At 35.5% G+C, this 20,251-nt stretch overlaps 1 protein-coding gene across 1 annotated transcript in view; it reads left to right on the forward strand.

Moving 5' to 3' along the window:
• Positions 1-20,251, forward strand: part of LAMA2 (laminin subunit alpha 2) — a 638,355-nt gene that overhangs the window by 401,925 nt on the left and 216,179 nt on the right. Inside the window, exons 22-28 of the mRNA XM_059400698.1 lie at positions 135-271; positions 11,407-11,643; positions 12,878-13,021; positions 13,682-13,861; positions 13,970-14,158; positions 14,239-14,372; positions 17,965-18,082. Coding sequence (XP_059256681.1) covers positions 135-271; positions 11,407-11,643; positions 12,878-13,021; positions 13,682-13,861; positions 13,970-14,158; positions 14,239-14,372; positions 17,965-18,082 — 1,139 coding nt within the window. The remainder of the gene's footprint in view (positions 1-134; positions 272-11,406; positions 11,644-12,877; positions 13,022-13,681; positions 13,862-13,969; positions 14,159-14,238; positions 14,373-17,964; positions 18,083-20,251) is intronic.

Genomic DNA, 20,251 nt, shown 5'->3' on the forward strand with positions numbered 1-20,251 from the left:
GAAAATACTGTGATATACAAAATAAATGAGGATTCTTACCCATGATACAGAAAATAAAACAGCACAAATTCCCATATAAACTCAGTACTTTCTATCAGATTTTTTCTATTTTACTATTCTTTCCATCCATGAAGCTTGTGCCTGTTCCCATCTGGGAAATAATTGTGACCCAAAGACTGGTCAGTGTATTTGCCCTCCCAATACCATTGGAGAGAAATGTTCTAGATGTGCACCTAATACCTGGGGCCACAGCATCACCACTGGTTGTAAGGTGAGTTAATTGATTGCTTTATTTTATCCAATCATATTTTAAGAAATTTATTTTGTTAAAGCTTTATAGGCAAGCATTTCAAAGCCAATACTATATTTTAAAACAGTATAGAACTATCAGCAAAGGGTGATTGCAGTCACTATCTCACATTTTACCTGTGGGAGATATGATGAAGTAAGTACACATTTATGAATCTTCATTCATGATTCTTACCAAAAAAGAGGGAAAATTATAATAAAACCAGAAATAGCAATAACTTCATACCTAAGCCAGTGAACTATCTGCAAAGTACAAGGAAATTAGGAACTAATTAGTGGAATTTGCCAAAAATCTATAGTAATTGCCTCCCCCAGTTAGGACTAGGTTTTAATTTTTTTTTTAATTTTATTTTTTTTCAGTGTTCCAAAATTCATTGTTTATGCACCAGACCCAGCACTCCAGGCAATACGTGTTAGATAGGTTTCAGTTTTTAAGAAGCAGTTGAGAGGATTCTGTGGAGTCCTATTAACAGCCTTGAGCTTGAAAGACTCCTCATTTTGCCCATGGGCATACCATAGAACGTGGCATGACCAGATTCCGTAATGTTATGTTACGTATATAAGGGCTGTTGCAGTTATATCGGTGAGAGATGATCAAAGTGTGGACCCCGTCAGTGAGTCTCCATGAAGATGGAGTGGGCTATATTACTGCTGGGCTGACTTGATAAACTCATAGATCTGCAAGCTAAGAAAGAGACAGTTTTTAAGGGCGAGTCCTGGGATTTGCTTTTCAGGAAATTAGATGACATTATTTATTGCGAGAAGGATTATAGGAGACTCAAGTTTAGGTAGGAAAGTTGATGAGTTCAGGATTTTTGTCAGTGTTTTATGAAATACTAATTAAATACAACTCACTTATTTAAAGTGGTGAGTTTTGATCAGTGATTATAGTTGTAGAACCATGTCTTGTGTCCCCTTATAGTCCACTTCCCCTTACCCCTTAATCAGCACCAGGACACTACTGCTTCTCCTTCTATCGCTGTAGTTCTGTAACTTCTACAAATAAATAGAAATTGAGCCATATTCCATGTTGTTGTTCAGGTTTTGTCTTGTTTGCTCTGGGGAGTATTATTTTTGGTCTGGCTTCCTTTACTTCGTATAATGCCTTTGTGATTTATCCACACGGTTGCATATTATTAGTAGCTTATTATTTTTAATTGGTATTTTTAATTTTAATTACATTAGCTGAGATGCTGTGGCTTATGTATTTACCATTTAAAGGGCATTTGAGTCATTTCCAGTGTGAGGTTATTACGAGTAAGTTTGCTATGAACACAGTGTATAAGTCAAAAGTATAGGTGTAGATGTACGATTTCATTTCTCATCACAAGAATACTTCACATCCCTCCCAACACTTCATTGGGGTGTTTATTTACATCATTGCATTGCTTTAATGTCCAATGATATTGAGAATAATTTTATTTATTTTCCATTTATATATCTTCTTGGGGGAAATATCTATACAAATCTTTTCTATTTTGGGTCATTAGTTTTCTCAGTAATATGCTGTAAGTGTCCTTTATGTATCCTAGATATAAGTCTTTTAACATATATATGGTCTATAACTGTTTTTTTCCCACTAGATAGCTTGCATTTTATTTCCTCTATAGTATCTTCATCTAATTTTTATGAAGACTAGTTTTTATTGTCTTTTCCTTTCATGGCATGCTTTTTATTTTCTAAGAAGTACATATTTGCTTAAGTCAATATCTAAAGATACTTTTCTTCAAGTTTTAGAGTTTTGGCTTTTACATTTAGGTCCACATTTCATTTTAAGTGTTAATTTTTCTGTTATGGTTTGAGGTAATGGTTATAATTCATTTTTTAATGGATATCCAATTTTTCTAATATCATTTTTTAAAGACTGTTCTTCCCCATTGAATTACTTCAATCAAAATAAAATGACTGTATATGTCCTTCAGACATTTCTGAACTCTATTCTGTTTTGTTGACCTATGTCTGTCCTTGGACTAACACAGTACTGTCTAGATCACTGCAGCTTTCTAGCACAGTGTGAAATGAGGTGGTGTAAACTCTCCAATTGTTTTTCATTTCCCGTATCTTTTGAGTACATTGGATCTGTTGCATTTCCATATAAATTTTAAAGTAGCTTATCAATTTCTTTATTAAAAGCCTTCTAGGATTTGATTGGGATTACACTGAATCTACAGGTTGAATTGGGAAGAATGAACATTTAAGAATATTGCATCTTACAATGTATGAATATGATGTACTTTTTAATTTAGTTGCCTATAATTTTTTTCTTAACAATGTTTTATAGGTTTTGGTGTGCAAGTTTTATACATGTTCTGCTAAATTTATCATTGTGCTTCATATTTTTTTTTACAAAATGTTATTTGTTTCATTAAAAATGCAATTATTTTTATGTTTAACTTTTTATACTGCAACATTGCTATACTTATTCTAGTTATTTTTGGTAGATTCATTAGGACTTTCTATGTAGACAATCATACCATCTGCAAACTGAGTTTTACTTCTTCCTTTCCAACCTGTATAAATGTTGTTTCACTTTCTTGACCTATTGCAGTAAAATGTTGACTTGCACAGACAGGAGCAAATAACCTTGCCTTATTCCTTACGTGAAGTAGAAGGCATTCAGTCTTTTACAATTCAGAATGTTGGTATGTTGTTAGCTGTGTTTTATTTACAGATGCTCTTTATCAGTTTGAGGCTATTCCTCCTATTCCTAGCTATTAATTTTATCAAGAATATATGTCCAATTTTAACAAAGTGCATTTTCTACATCTATTAAGATGATCACATAATTTTTTTCTTTTTCAGCTGTTAATATGGTAAATCACATTATTTGCTTTTCAAATGTTGACCCAACTTACAATCCTCAGATAAATCCTGCTTGATCATGAGGGATTATCTACTTTAAATTATTTTAGATTATGTTTGCTAGCATTTTGTAAATGATCTCTGGGTCTCTGTTCATAAGGAATATTGTTTCATAGTTTGGGGCTTTTTTGGTAGTTTAATGTATAATTTTGTTATTGGGGTACAGCTGGCCTCAAGAAATAGATTGGGAAACTTTCTCATAGTTTATGAAGGAGTTTGCATAATTAGTGAAAAACAATAAAAACAAAAATACTTGAGAGAAAAGACAATGAGACCAAAAACTGGTTCTTTGAAATTATTCATTAAATTGGTAATACTCTAAGAAGATTGATCAAGAAAGTTTAAAGGGAGGAAAGAAATAATCAAAATCAGGACTAAAAGAAGGGACATCATAAGGATCCTGCATACATTAAAAGAATAATATGAAAATAATATGAGCAACTTTAATTAATAAATTTGATAACTACACAAAATAAAAATTCTTTCTTTTGTTTAGAGTTTAATTTTCTCTTGTGTTCCAGGTTTCTTAAGATGAAAGCTTAGATTGTTGATTTGAGATCTCTCTTTTTTTCTTTATTGGTTTATGTTAGTCACTATACAGTGCATCATCAGTTTTTGATGTAGTGTTCCAAGACTCATTATTTACATGTAACACACTGTGCTCCAGGCAATACGTGCCCTCCTTAATACCCATCACCAGGCTCACCCATTCCCCACCCCCTCCCCTCTAAAACTCTGTTTGTTTCTCAGAGTCCACAGTCTCTCATGGTTCATCTCCCTTTCCGATTTCCCCCCGCTTCTCTCTTTACTAATACAAGCATTTCATGTTATAAATGTCCTCCCAGGCACTAATTTAGTGGCATCCCACACATTTTGATATGTTGTTTGAATTTCCATTGTTAAAATATTCTTACTTATTTTATTATTTATTTGTGATTCATTCATTAGAAGTATGCTATATCTTTCTGTTATATCTGTATTATAATACATATAACATATTTGGTATAATTTCAGTTTTTTGAATTTCTAGAGATTTGTTGTATGTCTTAAAATAGTGTCCACTTTGGTTAATGTACTAGCAAATAATGTGTATACTGGTATCATTGGATGAAATCTATAAAAGTCAATTATCCTTAATAATTTTTATGTGTACATATTCTATCAATAACTGAGAGTTTTAATGCTTATGATTTGTCTCTTTTTTTCTTGAGTCCACTCAGGTTTTGATTCATGTATTTTGGAGTGATAATATTACTAGGTGGATACTCATTTAGGATTATTGTATCTGTTTGAAAACTTGTTGCCTTTATGAATATAAAAAGTCCCTCTTTATCCCAAGTAATGTTTCTTCTGAAAATTTTTTTCTGATAATCATATAGCCATGGTTCCATCTTTGTTTTTTTTTTAGAGAGTTTTTTTATGATGTTCAGTTAGCCACCATCTACTACCTCATCAGTTTTTGATGTAGTGCTCAGCGATTCGTTAGTGGTGTGTAACACCCAGTGCTCATCACATGTGTCCTCCTTAACACCCGTCTTTCTTTTGATTGGTATTTGTCTGGTTTACATTTTTCCAAACTATCATTAATTCCATCTCTTTTCTAATATTTTAATGTTTCTTTTATATAGAATATATTTAAATCTTTGTTGTTGCTCCGATCTTAATTGGATTATTTAACCTTTCCATTTAATGTAAATATCAATATCATTGGGTTAAGTCTACATTTCACTGCTCGGTTTGCCTTATCTGCTCTTGCATTCTTTTTTTAATCTCCACATTTGACTTATTAACTCTAAGTATTTTATGTCTTTTGTCTTTGTCTAGTGATGTACATCTTAACTTTTCATAATGTATCCTAAAATACTAATATACACTTTATATTTAGCATCTTAAAACTTTATAAGAGTAGACCTCTAATTTCCATTTTTTATCCTTTGTTACTCCCTTTCTTGTCCTTTGTCATACACTTTACTCCTCTATATTATATATCCTACACTATAATCTTAGGATTTTGGTTTAAATAGTCAGTTATCTTTTTAAAAGGCAAGAATGCTGCTTTTCTTTTTTCCGCACGTACTAATTCCCATGCTCTTCATTCCTTTGTTACAGACAAATTACTATTTCATATCATTTTTTTTTCTTTCATTAGCTACATCCTAATTATTGCTATTATAACTTCTAGTATTTCAGGTCTACTGACAATGATTATTTCAATTTTGTGTGTTCAAAAACAGTATTTTTCCTTCATTTTTCAAAGATATTTTTTCTAGGTTTAAAATCCTAATTCCTGGTTTCCAGCAATTTGATTATGCTGTCTTTTTGTGGTTTACTTGTTTATTTCTCATGTGGTGAGTTGCACCTGTTAGATCTGTGGGAACACAGTTTTTACTAAATTTGGAAAATTTCCAGCCATTACATCTCCAAACACTTTGCTGTTCTTTTCCTCCATGTCTCCTTCTGGAACTCATTATGTGTATGTTGGTCCACTTTATATTTTTCCACAGCTAACTGAGATTGTGTTTATTTTTTTCGTTATTACTTTTTCTGTATTCTTCATTTTTGATAGTTTCTATTGTTAAGTGTCCAAGTCTACTAATATTTTTTCCTGTGGTATCTAATCTGTTTTTAATATAATTGGTTATATTTTTTTTCATTTCACATTTTTTATCTGTAAAATTTCTATTGGATATTTTTATATCTTTCATTTCTCTCCTTATATTTACATTTCCATTTATTCTCTAGAATATTTAATAATATTTATAAATATTAGCTTTTACAATGATTGTCCGCTAATTCCACAATTTTTTTTTATTTTAATACTATTCCTAATGGTTGATTTTTCTTCTGATTATCAATCATATTTTTTACTTCTCTCCATGCCTGATAATTTTGACTTAGATGCCAGATGTACATTTTTCACTGTTGCATATTGGTTTTCACTTTATTCCTTTAAAGAGTATTGAACTTTACCTTGGCAAACAGGTTAATTACTCACTGATGCTTGGACCTTTTTAGGCTTTGCTTTTAAGTTTTTGGTTTAGTTGAGTTTTGTTTTGTTTTGTTTTAGAGAGGGTCTAGAGCAGGCTTTAATCCAAGGGTCATTTAGTTCCACTACTAAGGGGCTAAGTGCATTACTATATCTTTCTACTCTGGCTGTTGGGAATAGAAATTATTTCAAGCTTTCTGTGAGTTCTAGGAATTTTTTCAGCTTATGGCTTTCCAATTTCTTTTCCCCCTCATCCACATAGACTCTTATCTCATGATACACAGATCGGTACTCAGCCAAAGATTTAAAGGGCCTTCTGCAGATTTCTGGAATACTCTCTGTGTATGACTTTCTCATTTTTAGGAAAATATTCTATTGGCCCCATCGATTCTATCTCAGCTTCTCCAAACTCTGGGTTACAGCCTAGAAAATTTTTCCTGCCCTGCTTCATTTGCTTTCCTTCTCTAGAAATCACAGTCCTGTGCTTCCTGGCATCCACTGTCTGATAATAGTTGTTTCTTGGTTTTCATTTTTTAGCTTTTGGTTTTGTAGTTTGACGGCTTAAAAAAAGAAGATAAACCATGTAAGTGCTTTAAAAACTAAAAGACTGTTTAAAAAGAAGGAATGTTTTCTCATATTAAATGCAAGACAGGCACGTATTGCATGGAGCACTGGGTGTGATGCATAAACAATGAATCTTAGACCTTTTTAAATTAAAATTTAAAATAAATTAAAAATTAAAACAAGACAGAGGTCAAATAAGATTAGGGTTGACTGTCCATTAAGAGCACTAAATAAGGTCATTTTGATGTTAGTGAGAGTCATTCTAATCAGTCACATTGGGCTGAGAAATATTAGAACATGATGACCAAATTTGGTCTGTTTGACTCCATGGTAGTGCCCTATAGAGCTGTAAATTATTTCTTTTTTCTGCTGACTTAACACACATGCAGACTCTAATCATCTTTACATATATGATAAAGCATTTGAATGCACTGGTCCAGAATACATAATCTAGAGAAAAATAAGAATATTGATGATTGTTCAAGGAGGTTCAAAGATATGACTTCATTTAGTCATATGATTAAATAAAAACTATACAGGACACATTTTTTTTAGTGCCAATGGCACTGTTAAGTTTCAAGTACATTTTTGGAAACAAAACAAAAACTTCTCAAGAGTTCCAAAGCTTTTTGTGAGTATGAGCAGTGCTGTCAGTTTCTATGACTGACTTTTTGCATGTTCAACTATGAATCCAAACATCTATCCTATCCCTTGGACTCATGAATAAACCCGAAAGAAACTTAAGAGGGTTCCATTCTATCCACAAAATCCTGTGATGTGGCCAAACTCTAATAATCTCCTGAAATTAAAGCTGATGCCTTTTTTTAAAAGATTTTATTTATTTATTTGACCGAGAAAGATCACAAGTAGGCAGAGAGCCAGGCAGAGAGAGGCGGGTGGAAAGCAGGCTCCTTGCTGAGCAGAGAGCCCTATGTGGGGCTTGATCCCAGGACCCTGAGATCATGACCTGAGCTGAAGGCAGAGGCTTTAATGCACTGAGCCACCCAGGCACCTCAAAGATGATATCTAATCAGGATATAAATCAAAATGGAATATAGGCCAAGTTTCCTTTAAAAAAGTAGTTCTGTGTTTGATACCATTATTTTTACTGGTCGTTGAATAAACATTATGTTGATTGAAGTTGATTGAAAATTTTTGATTACCTTGAACCACTGTTAAAAATCTGAATTTCTGAATAGCTACACACTTCATCATTATTAACAATTACAAAAAAATTCATAGAGTCCTCACAAATATTTATGAGCATGTATTCTACTACTGAAAAATTTGGGTGATTATAATCTAAATGAACAGTGATTTGAGATTTATAGCTTCTTTTTCTTTGTGTCATGGGTAATTTCTCTGTGCTGAAGTGTGAGCATACACATCATTTGAGCTTTCACTGGAATAGAATACAAAGCCTGCCATCTTTCACTAGCAGGGGAGTAGTGCATAAATCCTCTATTGCTAAACAAACATTACATCTAATTATGATTTAAGTTTGATGTTGGCTATAGTGCTATCTAAACATATGGTTAATGGTCCCTTTTATTCTCCACTATAACTTCCTGAATAAACTTCCTGATTTGAAAAGGCCCCAATGTCTACTTGGACTGTCATCTAGTCTTTAAGAATTAGTGCTTTGGTGTTATATAATAAATTGGGTAGCAGACATTTCATATTTTAGTTAAAGGATAAGAATGTCTCATGAGACATTTTAAAATGTATTGCATGACTATAATTTCCATAACATATCATACTTTTCTGTTTCTGATTGTGGCCCATTTTCTTTAAGTGAGTCAAGGAAAAGTCATTTAGGTGAAAGAACTAATTATTCTTATTTTTTAAAGATTTTATTTATTTATTTATTTTAAAGCGAGAGAGTGAGAGAGCATGGGTAGGGAGAGGGACAAGCAGACTCTACACTGAGCATGAAGCCTGACACAGGGCTCCATCCCATAACCTCTGAGATCATGACCTGAACCAAAATCAAAAGTCAGTGCTTAACTGACTGGGCCACAGAGGCACCCCTAATTATTCTTATTTTGAAATCTCATTCTCCATCTGATGTTTCTATAAGGATGAGTTACTTATGGTGACAGCAGTGGGTTATACTATGCTTAGGCAACTATGTCCATGTTTATAATTTAATAAATAATCACATTTTGGATTTGGGGGTTAAAATAACTTAGAGTAGCGTTTTTTTCCCCCACTGGATAGCACTGAAGAAATAAAAATACTTAATGATAAAGACACCAAAAATAATAAGGCCTAGTGACTATTTTAATGTCAGAATCTGTGAAGGTATTTCAGCAAACATTTGGACAGGAAAGAGAGGATAGATGGAAACTGGTGATTGTACATCACATCCTAGAAAGAGTCGTCTCATACATAGACTACTGTTGGCAAAAACAGAAGCAGGAATATCCCCGGTAGTAGTGGATATAGGGATTACGCTGAGCAACGAAAGTGTGAGAACTGCAAAGGGATATCCAGCCAGACTTGGATCTGGGAATCTGGCAAGTTGTAATGCATGGAAGTCTGCTATAGAGCTACACAGATAGAGATCTGAGAAGGATAATATAACTGTACCAAAAAGAATCCAGTCATTCATGACAAACAAACACCGCATGGTGGAAAACTCGGACACAAAGAGAGATGGCACCCACGTGGATACCAAGTCAGGACTTCCTTGGAAGACAGAAGCCGTAACAGTTATTTAAAAAGGGAAAGTATTGGGGCACCTGGGTGGCTCCATAGGTTAAGCCTCTGCCTTCGGCTCAGGTCATGAACTCAGGGTCCTGGGATTGAGTCCCGCAACGGGCTCTCTGCTCAGTGGGAAGCCTGCTTTCCCCTCTTTCTCTGCCTGCCTCTCTGCCTAGTGGTGACTCTCTTTCTGTCAAATAAATAAATTAATTAAAAAATAAATAAAAAGGAAAAGTAGAATATAAAGAATTGTTAACTGGTTAAAGGTGCTTAGTTACTCAAAAAGCATAAAAGAAGGATATAGGGAGACCTGAAGTAACAGGTATAAAAGAGTAGCTACTATTTTTAGGCTGAGTGAGGGTGAACAGAGTTTGTGGACAAGGACTGGTCTGTAGATGCTGTCCACCATTGCTGTAGGATGTGAGCATCCTGGAGATGCTTGTCAATGTCAGAGCACGTGTGCAGACCAAAGCTTCTCAGAAAGCTGCCAGTGGGGAGAAACTGGCCAGCTGAGATTCTCTTTGGACTACTTGGCTCTCATACTAAAAAGTAAAATAATAATAATGACAATGGTAATGACGAACCAGAAACTAGAACAGAAGACCTCAACGGCCTTATTAGGTCTCCCCTGGACCCACTCTTGACTAAGCTTAACATTTTGCTACCTAATCACAGAGAAATATCTACAGGGACCAAGGAGAGTATCATCAAGCAGGACAAGGAAGGAGGGAATTTAGAGCTCAGAGACAGTAGATTGATCCTTGCTACTGCTGATCTCTGAAAATTATTTATTCCAAGATCCTAAATGGCATTTTAAAATGTGCTTGGCATTTTCATTAAATCGTAATGAGAGATGAGCTCTGTAAATCAAGAGCAGAAAGACTTAAAGAATATAGGACGAAAAGACACACAGAGGAGCACAAATTGAAACTGAGGGAGGTGAAATAGATTATTGAAATTCAGCTAAAAATGCAGTAGTGTAATTAAAAATGCATTGGTGGCAAATACATACAATGGAATTTTCACTGTGGAAAATGCGCACTCTAAAATGGTCAACAGGTCCGAGTGGCAAGTAGGAAAACGGCTGCAGAGAACATGAGGATATCACGGACTGGGCAGACAGACCAAAGCGGTGTAGTTTGAGAATTGTAGGTGATCCTGAAGAAGCAAATGGGAAAATGAGAACAGAAGCAAAAACCAAAAATAAAATTAAAGGAAAAAATACTGTTGTTCTCAAACTGAAAGAACTCCTCAGATTCCAGTATATTAGTAAAAAGAGACTCAAACTTTTAAAAATTCTAGCAAAATTTTGAATTATGTAAATAAAGAGAATCATCCTATGCAGACCTAGGAAGAAGAAAATAAGTTACCAGCTAAGCACCTCAAATCTGGCTTGTCTGCAAAATAAAATGCCAGAAACCAACATTCTAGCTAGATGTCACTTTCGTGAGTTCTCTTGCCTTCCCCAAATCTAGTTTGGCGCTCTTGGTATGTTCTCGGAGACTTCTGCACTTCTCCTATTATATAATTCTTATTTTGTTTTGCTGTATATGTATTTACTCACTTGTCTCCCTCTGTTAGACTCTGAGAAAAGTCTCTTTACAGCTTAAATTCTGTAAAAATGAGATCATAAGGTAAAATGACTCTGGTCTAAAGTTCAGTCTTCAAAACAAAAAGTGGTTGAGGAAAACCCTATCTACCTCCTCCTTGCCACAAAGACAGGAAAAAAACACGCATTCTCTCTCTTATTCAATAGGATTATGGTTTATGGACCCTCATCTATTTTAGTAAATGCAGGAAGCAGTTTTAATGTTATGTTCAGTGGTGTTTCCCAAGTGACTAAACTAGCACAGTAAAAAGCATGTAATAGACACACGATGAATATGTGTTTAATGGAAGCATAGAAACATTCAAATTAAAATTTTAAGCTATTTCCCATGAAGTGGTGTTAATGGTTGCTGTTTTTATCTCCTCCATAGGCTTGTAACTGCAGCACAGTAGGATCCTTGGATTTCCAGTGTAATATAAACACGGGCCAATGCAGCTGTCACCCCAAGTTCTCTGGTGCCAGATGTACAGAGTGCAACCGAGGTCACTGGAATTACCCTCACTGCAGTCCCTGCGAGTGCTTCCTGCCTGGGACTGATGACAGGACCTGTGACTCAGAGACTAAAAAGTGCTCCTGTATTGATCAGACTGGGCAGTGCACCTGTAAGGTGTGGTTGTTAAAATACACTAAAGGAAAAACCTTCCCTGGGTTCTCTTTCCATTGGCCACTTTTGACTTCACTCGGTGGTCATGACTCACGCTTCACTACATTAAAGAAATAGATAAACAAAAATTCATTGCCAGACACAGTTTTTATTCATATATGTTCATTTGCGTACAGATAAGCACCACTCTCTAAGAACTTACTTTCAACCCAAATCCAACTTCATTTCCAGTCAATAGAGATGATATATTTTTAATGATAAAGTGGAATTTTTCTTTACATATTTGCTTTGCATAAACAGGAATAATTTGGGAAGGAAAAAAATGAATGTTCTCTTAAGCATCATCAGAGAAAAATCACAGCTAGATAATAGGACTTCTAAAAAACCATTTCTCTTCAAATTAATCCATAATCACTGTACACTGAAAAATATATTTACTGCTGTGGAAGTTCAGTAAAATTTCATCACATATAAACACTGACATAACAAACAGTGACTACGTGCAAAATTCAGCTCATTAATATTGTTAAATGATGTAGAAAAACAGCCAATTAAAAAGGATAAGAGGGATTTTCCCCCTTAGATATTTCTAAAAATCAGTCCCAGGATAAATGCAGTGAATACTGTGTCAGAGGTATCTTTTCATGAAAAAAGTCTATGCTAGAGGGACGGAGGACATAGGAAAATGAAATCCAGAAAGTGATTATTAAAATAGTCTTCCAAATTTAGGGAAATGGCAGCATTTGCCATTGAAGCCTCCAGACAAAACACAAAGTCCAATGCTGTATTATTACATATTATAATTATAAATCGTATTTAATTTGCACTTGGTGTGCATATATACACTGTAGAATGATAGTTCTATAAGCCTATATTTTAACACCCTGCCTGTTTTTTACAACTTTGTATCACACCACTGGGAATCAATGTCTCTGTTTTGCTTTTGAAATTCTCCTGACTCTTTCCTATTGTTCACAGAGGATATTAGGAAATGTGTTGTTTAGATCTTAAAACCAATACACAGTAGCCTCTGCAATGTATTTATGTATAAACAAAGCCCTTTTTAGACTTCTGAAATCCTAACAATGAAATTGACTTAACTACATGTGCCATTTGAGATGTGAGTCTCCTACTCAGTGTTTCTTTTTGGTTAATTAAGAAGAAGCATTACTCATTCTCAAGCTTATTTTTCTCATAATCTCATTATGGACCCTGAGGAACTCTGCTCTCCCTTCAGGTGAATGTAGAAGGCATCCACTGTGATAGGTGCCGGCCGGGCAAATTTGGACTTGATGCCAAGAACCCACTTGGCTGCAGCAACTGCTATTGCTTCGGGGTTACTACCCAGTGTTCCGAAGCAAAAGGACTGATCCGCACGTGGGTGAGTAAGGAACCGCTGAGCCATGTTACAATGTCAGTTCCTGCTTGTATCTTTCAGCCAGGCACTGAGGGATAGGATGCAATAGGAAAACAACTACATAAGCCTTTCCCCATGTGCACATTTAGAACTGGGGCCTGTGCCTTTTTTTAAAAAGTCCTAAAAATAACTCACTTATTGTTGATAAGGAAGTAGATGCCAAGGGAGAAAGGGAGATGTTGCAACTGAGGCATTATAGTCTAGGGTTGGGCGGAAGCTGCATCCCGGAGAGTGAGGGCCCCTGAGCATGAATGCGGGCAGGTGCTAAGGCAGTCACGAAAACCAGAACTTGTTGCACCTTCCCTCAAACCTGCCTTAGAGAATCACAGTCTTTTAGGGGGGCAGCGTGTTCATTCCTACTTTTGTTTTTCTCTAACTCTTCCCACTTTTAAGTTCTATCTTTTATTAGTGTAAAAGACCAATTTTCACAGATGTTGTAGTTCTTACTGTGCAAACAAGGCAGAAAGACTCATGTGGTTCATGTGGTACGAGTTTTGTTTCTCATCAGAACACCTCCTCAGATCAAGAATGGGGCTACAGAGAGACACACAGTCCCTAACTTAGTTTTCAAGGAGTGCAAAGGATTGGAGCTTAGCCCCCTGCTGTGTTTTGATGCCCATGTAGGTGACTCTGCAGCCTGAGCAGACCATTCTGCCCCTGGTAGATGAGGCCCTGCAGCACACCACTACCAAAGGCATTGTTTTTCAACACCCAGAGATTGTGGCACACATGGACCTGGTGAGACAGGAACTCCGTTTGGAACCTTATTATTGGAAACTTCCAGAACAGTTTGAAGGAAAGAAGGTAAGGACGAGAACTTTGAAGTCGTAGGAGAACAAAGTAAGATGTGTTTTTGGAATCACGCCATTTGGGGCTTTATCTGACATCTCACTCCTCATTTTATTTTGGTAGTTGATGGCCTATGGCGGCAAACTCAAGTACGCAATCTATTTTGAGGCTCGGGAAGAGACAGGTTTTTCTACCTATAATCCTCAAGTTATCATTCGAGGTGGTACCCCGACGCATGCTAGAATTATCGTCAGGCACATGGCTGCTCCTCTAATTGGCCAACTGACACGGCATGAAATCGAAATGACAGAGGTGAGCTTATTAGTTTGGTGCAAGGATGCCAGTGGTTTTGCATTTAGTTTCATCAAAGTGGTTTCTTTTCCTATTAACAGAAAGAATGGAAATATTATGGCGATGATCCTCGAATCAGTAGAACGGTGACCCGTGAAGACTTCTTGGATATTATATATGATATTCATTATATTCTTATCAAGGCAACCTATGGAAACATCATGAGACAAAGCAGGTAAACTGTAATAGAATCAAAGTTCAATTCTTATTTTAAAGTCTATAGGTAAGATCAGTAAGACACCTGATGGAAAGATTTAGAAGTGTTTGGTTTGGGAGTGTGATGATAGAGGACAAGTCAAGGATGGCTTCCAGGTCACCTGGCAGAAGAAACTACCGATTCCCACCATCGTAAAATAGGATGAGAAGCAAGTTTAAGGGGGGAGAAAACATCAAAATCACCTTTGACCTGGTGAGTTTTAGGTGCCAGTCAGAAATTCAGAAGAAAAAGCCCTGCAGAGTAAGATAGATAACTGTTGTGCTATAAACAGATGACAAGATTGCTGAGAAAGTAACCCCCTTCAACCTTCAGGGGAGCCAGGCAGGGTCAGGTTGGGCTCGTCTTTTCCAACAGTGAGCATTCTCAAGGTTCATCCCAGTGTGCTCTACAATATTGTCCCTTTCACTGTGCATCATTATGTGGAAAGATTGGAAGTCACACCAAATGAAGAAGAACAGAAGAATAGTAATAACAAATGTGATGTCATGGAAGCCAAAGGATAAGAATATTACAAAGGACTCTAGTTTTGTCTAACCCAAAGAGGCCAATTAAAATGAAGCTTTTGAGACTGACACTTGGGATTACAATGGTGCCATTCGTCATACCAATTTCTTTAGAATACTGGAGCAAATTTCAAAGTTTTAAGCTGTGAATGAGATGCAGTGACACTAAGAGTATGGGTATAGACTATTATTTTCCATGAACAAAAATGTAAAAGGGAGGAATGAGATAATAAGGAGTAAACATGTTCACAAACCCTGAGGGAAAGGGGTTTATAGCAAGATATACATTAAAAAGAATAGGATAAAGAAAAAGTAGATAATGGAGAAGCCAGATTTCAACATGAGCACACATGATCATTTTCTAGAGTGGAAGGGACAATTTAGCCAATGAGTTAAAATGAGGAATTGCTCACATGTAGCTAAATTTCCTTTATTGGAAGCAGAAAGTTAGGTTCCGACACAGGGTCTCACTTTCTCTGGCATGTCAGTTTCTCTATCATTTCCTGCTTGAAAACAGTATTATGTAATAAATTTGTAGATCAGTTTAGAAAAAAATAAAACAAAGCAATTGTGAAGTCCCTTATTGGCAATCAGTGAATATATAAATCCCATATTTTGGATGTTTAGACTACACGAAACATAGATTTTTGTTCTTTGTTGCAAAAGCTCCATATCGTTCTTCTGATTGTACCATAAGTAGGGACTTTGGGTAAAAGAATAAATCAAAAATCAAAATTCACTTTCAAATTTGTATCTCTTTCATGCCTTTTTCCTATTTCTCACTTCTAAGATTATTTTATGTGAAATAATTTAAAAATAAAGGCATGCATCAAAAATATACTGTCAGCAATATCATTAATTATATAAAAATATCAAGTATAAATCAGGTGGCAGAAGCCAAGGCATGTTTGTATGTCCTGGGAGACAGCAGATAAATTTGTGAGGGTGGAAATAAATAATTATTTTGCAAATTCTTCCATACCACAGTGAGTTTGGTAGCACGTGGAACATTTGGTTAGTGGAACTGATAGAAAATATATTGTCATCCGTTTTTCATTTTACTTTCTTTGCTTCCCTCATACTGATTCCATTTTATGGGGGAAAGACCACCTTTATTTTGGTCTTCCCCCACCCAGCCCCGTAAGTCCTTTCTCTTATATGATTCATAGACCTCCCTAAATAAAATTCTTTGGTTTAAGAGGTCATTTTGTGAAGCTTAAGGATCAATCAATAAATAAATCACTTGTTCAAAGCTTAATAAAAATTAAAGCAATTGTCTATCAACAATAAAAATAAAGAAAGCAATGGATCAGCACTTAATTTTCTAATGCAGTAGAATTGTGACAATATATAGTCAAATATAGTGAAATATATATATTATATATAGTTAATATATAGTCATATATGTGCATATATATGCATATATATAGTCAACATATAAAAAATATACATAGTCAATATATAGTGAAAAATATATTTGAATCTTCCCTCTAAGATAGTTAGAACATAACCCTGCATCTTTGTTCAGTTACAAATAAAATAGTCTCAGAAGCAGAGCGTTTGAGAGTTTTACATGTAGTTTGAGACTTACATAATGTCAATGCTGACATTGCCTTTTTTTCTTCACTTTTGTCTTCTCTTACATTCATTTCAAGGACGTAACAACTTTGCATTTCAGTATTCACTTAAATAGAAGCCTGAGTTAGCCCAAATCCCTGATTCAAGCAAAATAATTGCTCTTTTATCCCCTGAGAAAAACCAGGTGCATTGCAGAAATATCTGTTGTTGACACACAATTCAAGTTTTACTCAGTTTTTTAAATACTCACTAGCCTGTTGTGTGCGTGCGTGTGGGAGAGAAGGGAAGATGATGTTAGCAACTCCTCATGTTATGAAATACCACACGATGCCAACAGAGAGGACTCAGGAACAAACCTCAAGTGACCTTCTCACTCCCACAGAGAATCCAGGGGGACAGGAAGGTAGAGTCTTCCTTACGGGAGGGGCGTGGTTTGTTTATAGATCAAACAGCTTTGTGAACTAGAAGGAGGGAAGAGTGAAATCTGAATTTTAATTGAACATGTGTTTCATAAAGGCTGGCTGATCTTCAGAGTGCAGATTACAATCAACGAAGTCAGGGTGTGCATTCAGAATTCATTGTCAATAAAACCTACCTATGCTTGTTATAAAGTTTATGATTCAAGCTCCTCAAGCTATTGGAGGTGACTTTTGGTGAAGAAAAACTATTCATTTTCTCATTTAAAAGTTTATTTGCAGAACATTTCATGTTACCAGTTAGTCAGTCATGAAATAGTCTGAGTTTATGGACCGCATATATTTTTTAATACTTCATTTCAAGTGAACGTAAAAGGTATCAACATTTTCACTAGGAATATATTTTTTTCAACTATAAGGACCTTCCTACCAATAGGAAGGGTGAGTTAAGTTAGTTGAAGGATTTATTTAATAAAATGAACAAAGTCACTAATCTGAAAGCTTCCTTTTCCTTTATCCAGTAAGATCAATATTACTGGATTATCTTCAATCGTTGTTTTCTTTACGGTTTTCTGAAGTTCTTGAAAGGACAGCCAGACTCAAGAGGAAGAAATCGGGCTAGTTGTAAATTAAAAGCAATTTCACTAGTGACCACGGGAGATATTCTAATGGGGAATGACCTTGGTTTGTCTGTTTGAAGGAATATAAATGTCTAATTAATTGCCCATGTCTACCTGAAGCCACTCACATTTTAAAATGTGGGGGAAAAGATCCTTATAATAACTTCTCCACAGGATATCAGACATCGAATTTACTAAACTCCTTATGATTTATGTGAATATTTTGCTAATGTGTAATCCCAGCCTTTAAGGAAGGCAAGATGCAGGGATATGATGTTGCGTGTGAGTCCCTGGATTTAGGCAACTTGAAAACCATAAGACAGGCTTGAGGTTATTGTCAAAAACCCGAGAAGACTGTTTTTGTAGGATTGGGTGTTTACGACATGAGCTTAATTTACTGGTGTGATAATCGAAGTATACTCACTGTTTGCAGGATTTCTGAGATCTCGATGGAGGTAGCCGAACAAGGAGGCATAACAGCGGTGACGCCTCCAGCTCGCTTGATAGAAAGATGTGATTGTCCCCCAGGCTATTCTGGTTTGTCTTGTGAGGTAAGCTGACTACTGCTAACCTGCATAAGCTCAACTCACCTAACCAGCCAAACAGAAATAACTTTCAGAACTATTCTGGGTACAATCAGTTTTCCTTGTTCATTGCATATCCTTAACCTATTTTTTTTTTTTTTTTAACTTCCACTCACAGCATGAAACACCATGAGATGAGTATGGTGTTACTGTGACCTAGAAGTAGGAATCACATCTGAAGGGTAATATTTGATGAAAATTAAAAGATTTGTAAAAATACAGAGCAGTCAAGAAATAAGAATGTTTTCATAAGGCACCTTTATTATATCTGAGCCATTTTCTCACCACCTCTTCTGAATGGCTAAAGACATTTAAGCTGCAGTGATTATGAGATAGGATTATATTGGGTTTTGAAAGATTGTTTTTATATGGAACATGACAAAACACAGGCACTGAATAGCAGACTGTTCCCTTCAACATAAGCTTCTCAGAAGGACATGTACTGTTCCCACAATGCCACTATCATCCAGTCATTATATATTTTTTTAAATTGCTTTTGCTCTCTGAGAGTTTCCCCTGATTATCTTTAAAACTGGCATATTTTTTAGATCTTTATCCTCTGGAAGTCTATTTAACTTTTGCAAATATTAAGTATTAATAGGTAGAATATAATATAGGGGAAAGAAGAATAGATGGGAAACTGGCCTGAGTTGGAATCTTGACTTCACTCTCTACCAGGACTGAGACCTTGCACGATTTGCTAAACCTCTTTGGGCTTCAGCTGGTAAACCTCCAAATCCCTTACTGCCACCACACTCATCCGTCTCCTGCAGACCTGTAGTCCTCCCCAAAGTGCAACAACCAAAAGCAAAGGAAGGGTAACCAAGATCTTCTCCAGCCCTGCAGCGGAGATGCCTTCCTGGTAGGCACATTGATTGAAGCCCATGGCATAGCTGGTTAGATATGCTTAATACCTCTCCCACCAGCAGCTGATGAATCATATGAAGACAAAATGAGCTATGGCCCTAGAGCACTATTACAGTAGTAGTCAATGCTGGTTGATGTTAATAGTATTATTGTGGAATAATTAGTTATATATCCATGCACTGATTTCTTTATAGAAAACAGTATGCATCTTTTGTAAATAGGATTTGACGAGTTTTATTGAGTATGGCTCATAAGGCAGGTGATGGCACCAGCTCAAAACTAAAGTAACTTAAAAATAATACAATTTTCTTGAGATGTAGCGTGCTATAATGAAAAGAAAATGAGTTTGGTTTCGGTGAATCCTCTCTAGCTCCATAGCTGGGACAGGGCATTCAGGGTTTGTTACTGGCCCTTAGGATTTTTACTTGTAGAATCATCATGAGGATTGATTTAAATGAGAACATGTATTGCATGGAGCACTGGGTGTTATACATAAACAATGAATCCTGGAACACTACATCAGAAACTAATGACGTGCTGTATGGTGACTAACATAACATAATAAAAAATAATAATTAAAACAAATATGTGTGTGAAAGCTCTATTATAAACTGAAATGCTATTCAACTTCATTACCGTTATATAAATTCCATGTTGTTCAGAGAAAAATTTCAAAAGAACAACTGCAAATATCTTTGAAACATACTTGGAATAATTTTATAACTTTGTGGCTGCTCCAAAAGGCAATATTCATATGACTGTGTCTTTTTTGATGTAATAAATAATCAAATAATCTACCTCATTTTGAAATCCTAACTCCTACCTATACATATAGGCACTTGTACACATACATATCACAGTTAGATGCATAACAAACCAAAATACACATATGCACACACAGTGTAGATGTAAACAATGAGACCGTGAATATGGCTGCCTTTCCAAAGAGCATGAAAGAGTTAAAGGAAGAAGACAGAAAGAATTGAGATTTTTCTACACAAGTGGAATTTTTTCCCAAGAAGCATATGGCTATACCTTTGGTTTACTGTTTGACCTTGGTCAATTCTTTAATTGTTATAGGCCTTCGTTGCTCTATAGTTATCCAATCTATAAAATAACAGGTTGGGTTTGAAGTTCTAAAATTCTCTGGTTCTGCTATATTATTTAGCTATGAAAGGTATTAAGTAAGTAGTCAAGATTGATCTTTAACCATCTTGAAGAGAAAGCTATACTGCAGATATATTTTTTTCTGCATGTATTTAAAAAGAA

Source organism: Mustela nigripes, chromosome 5 (assembly GCF_022355385.1).
Source record: "Mustela nigripes isolate SB6536 chromosome 5, MUSNIG.SB6536, whole genome shotgun sequence".
NCBI lineage: Eukaryota > Metazoa > Chordata > Mammalia > Carnivora > Mustelidae > Mustela > Mustela nigripes.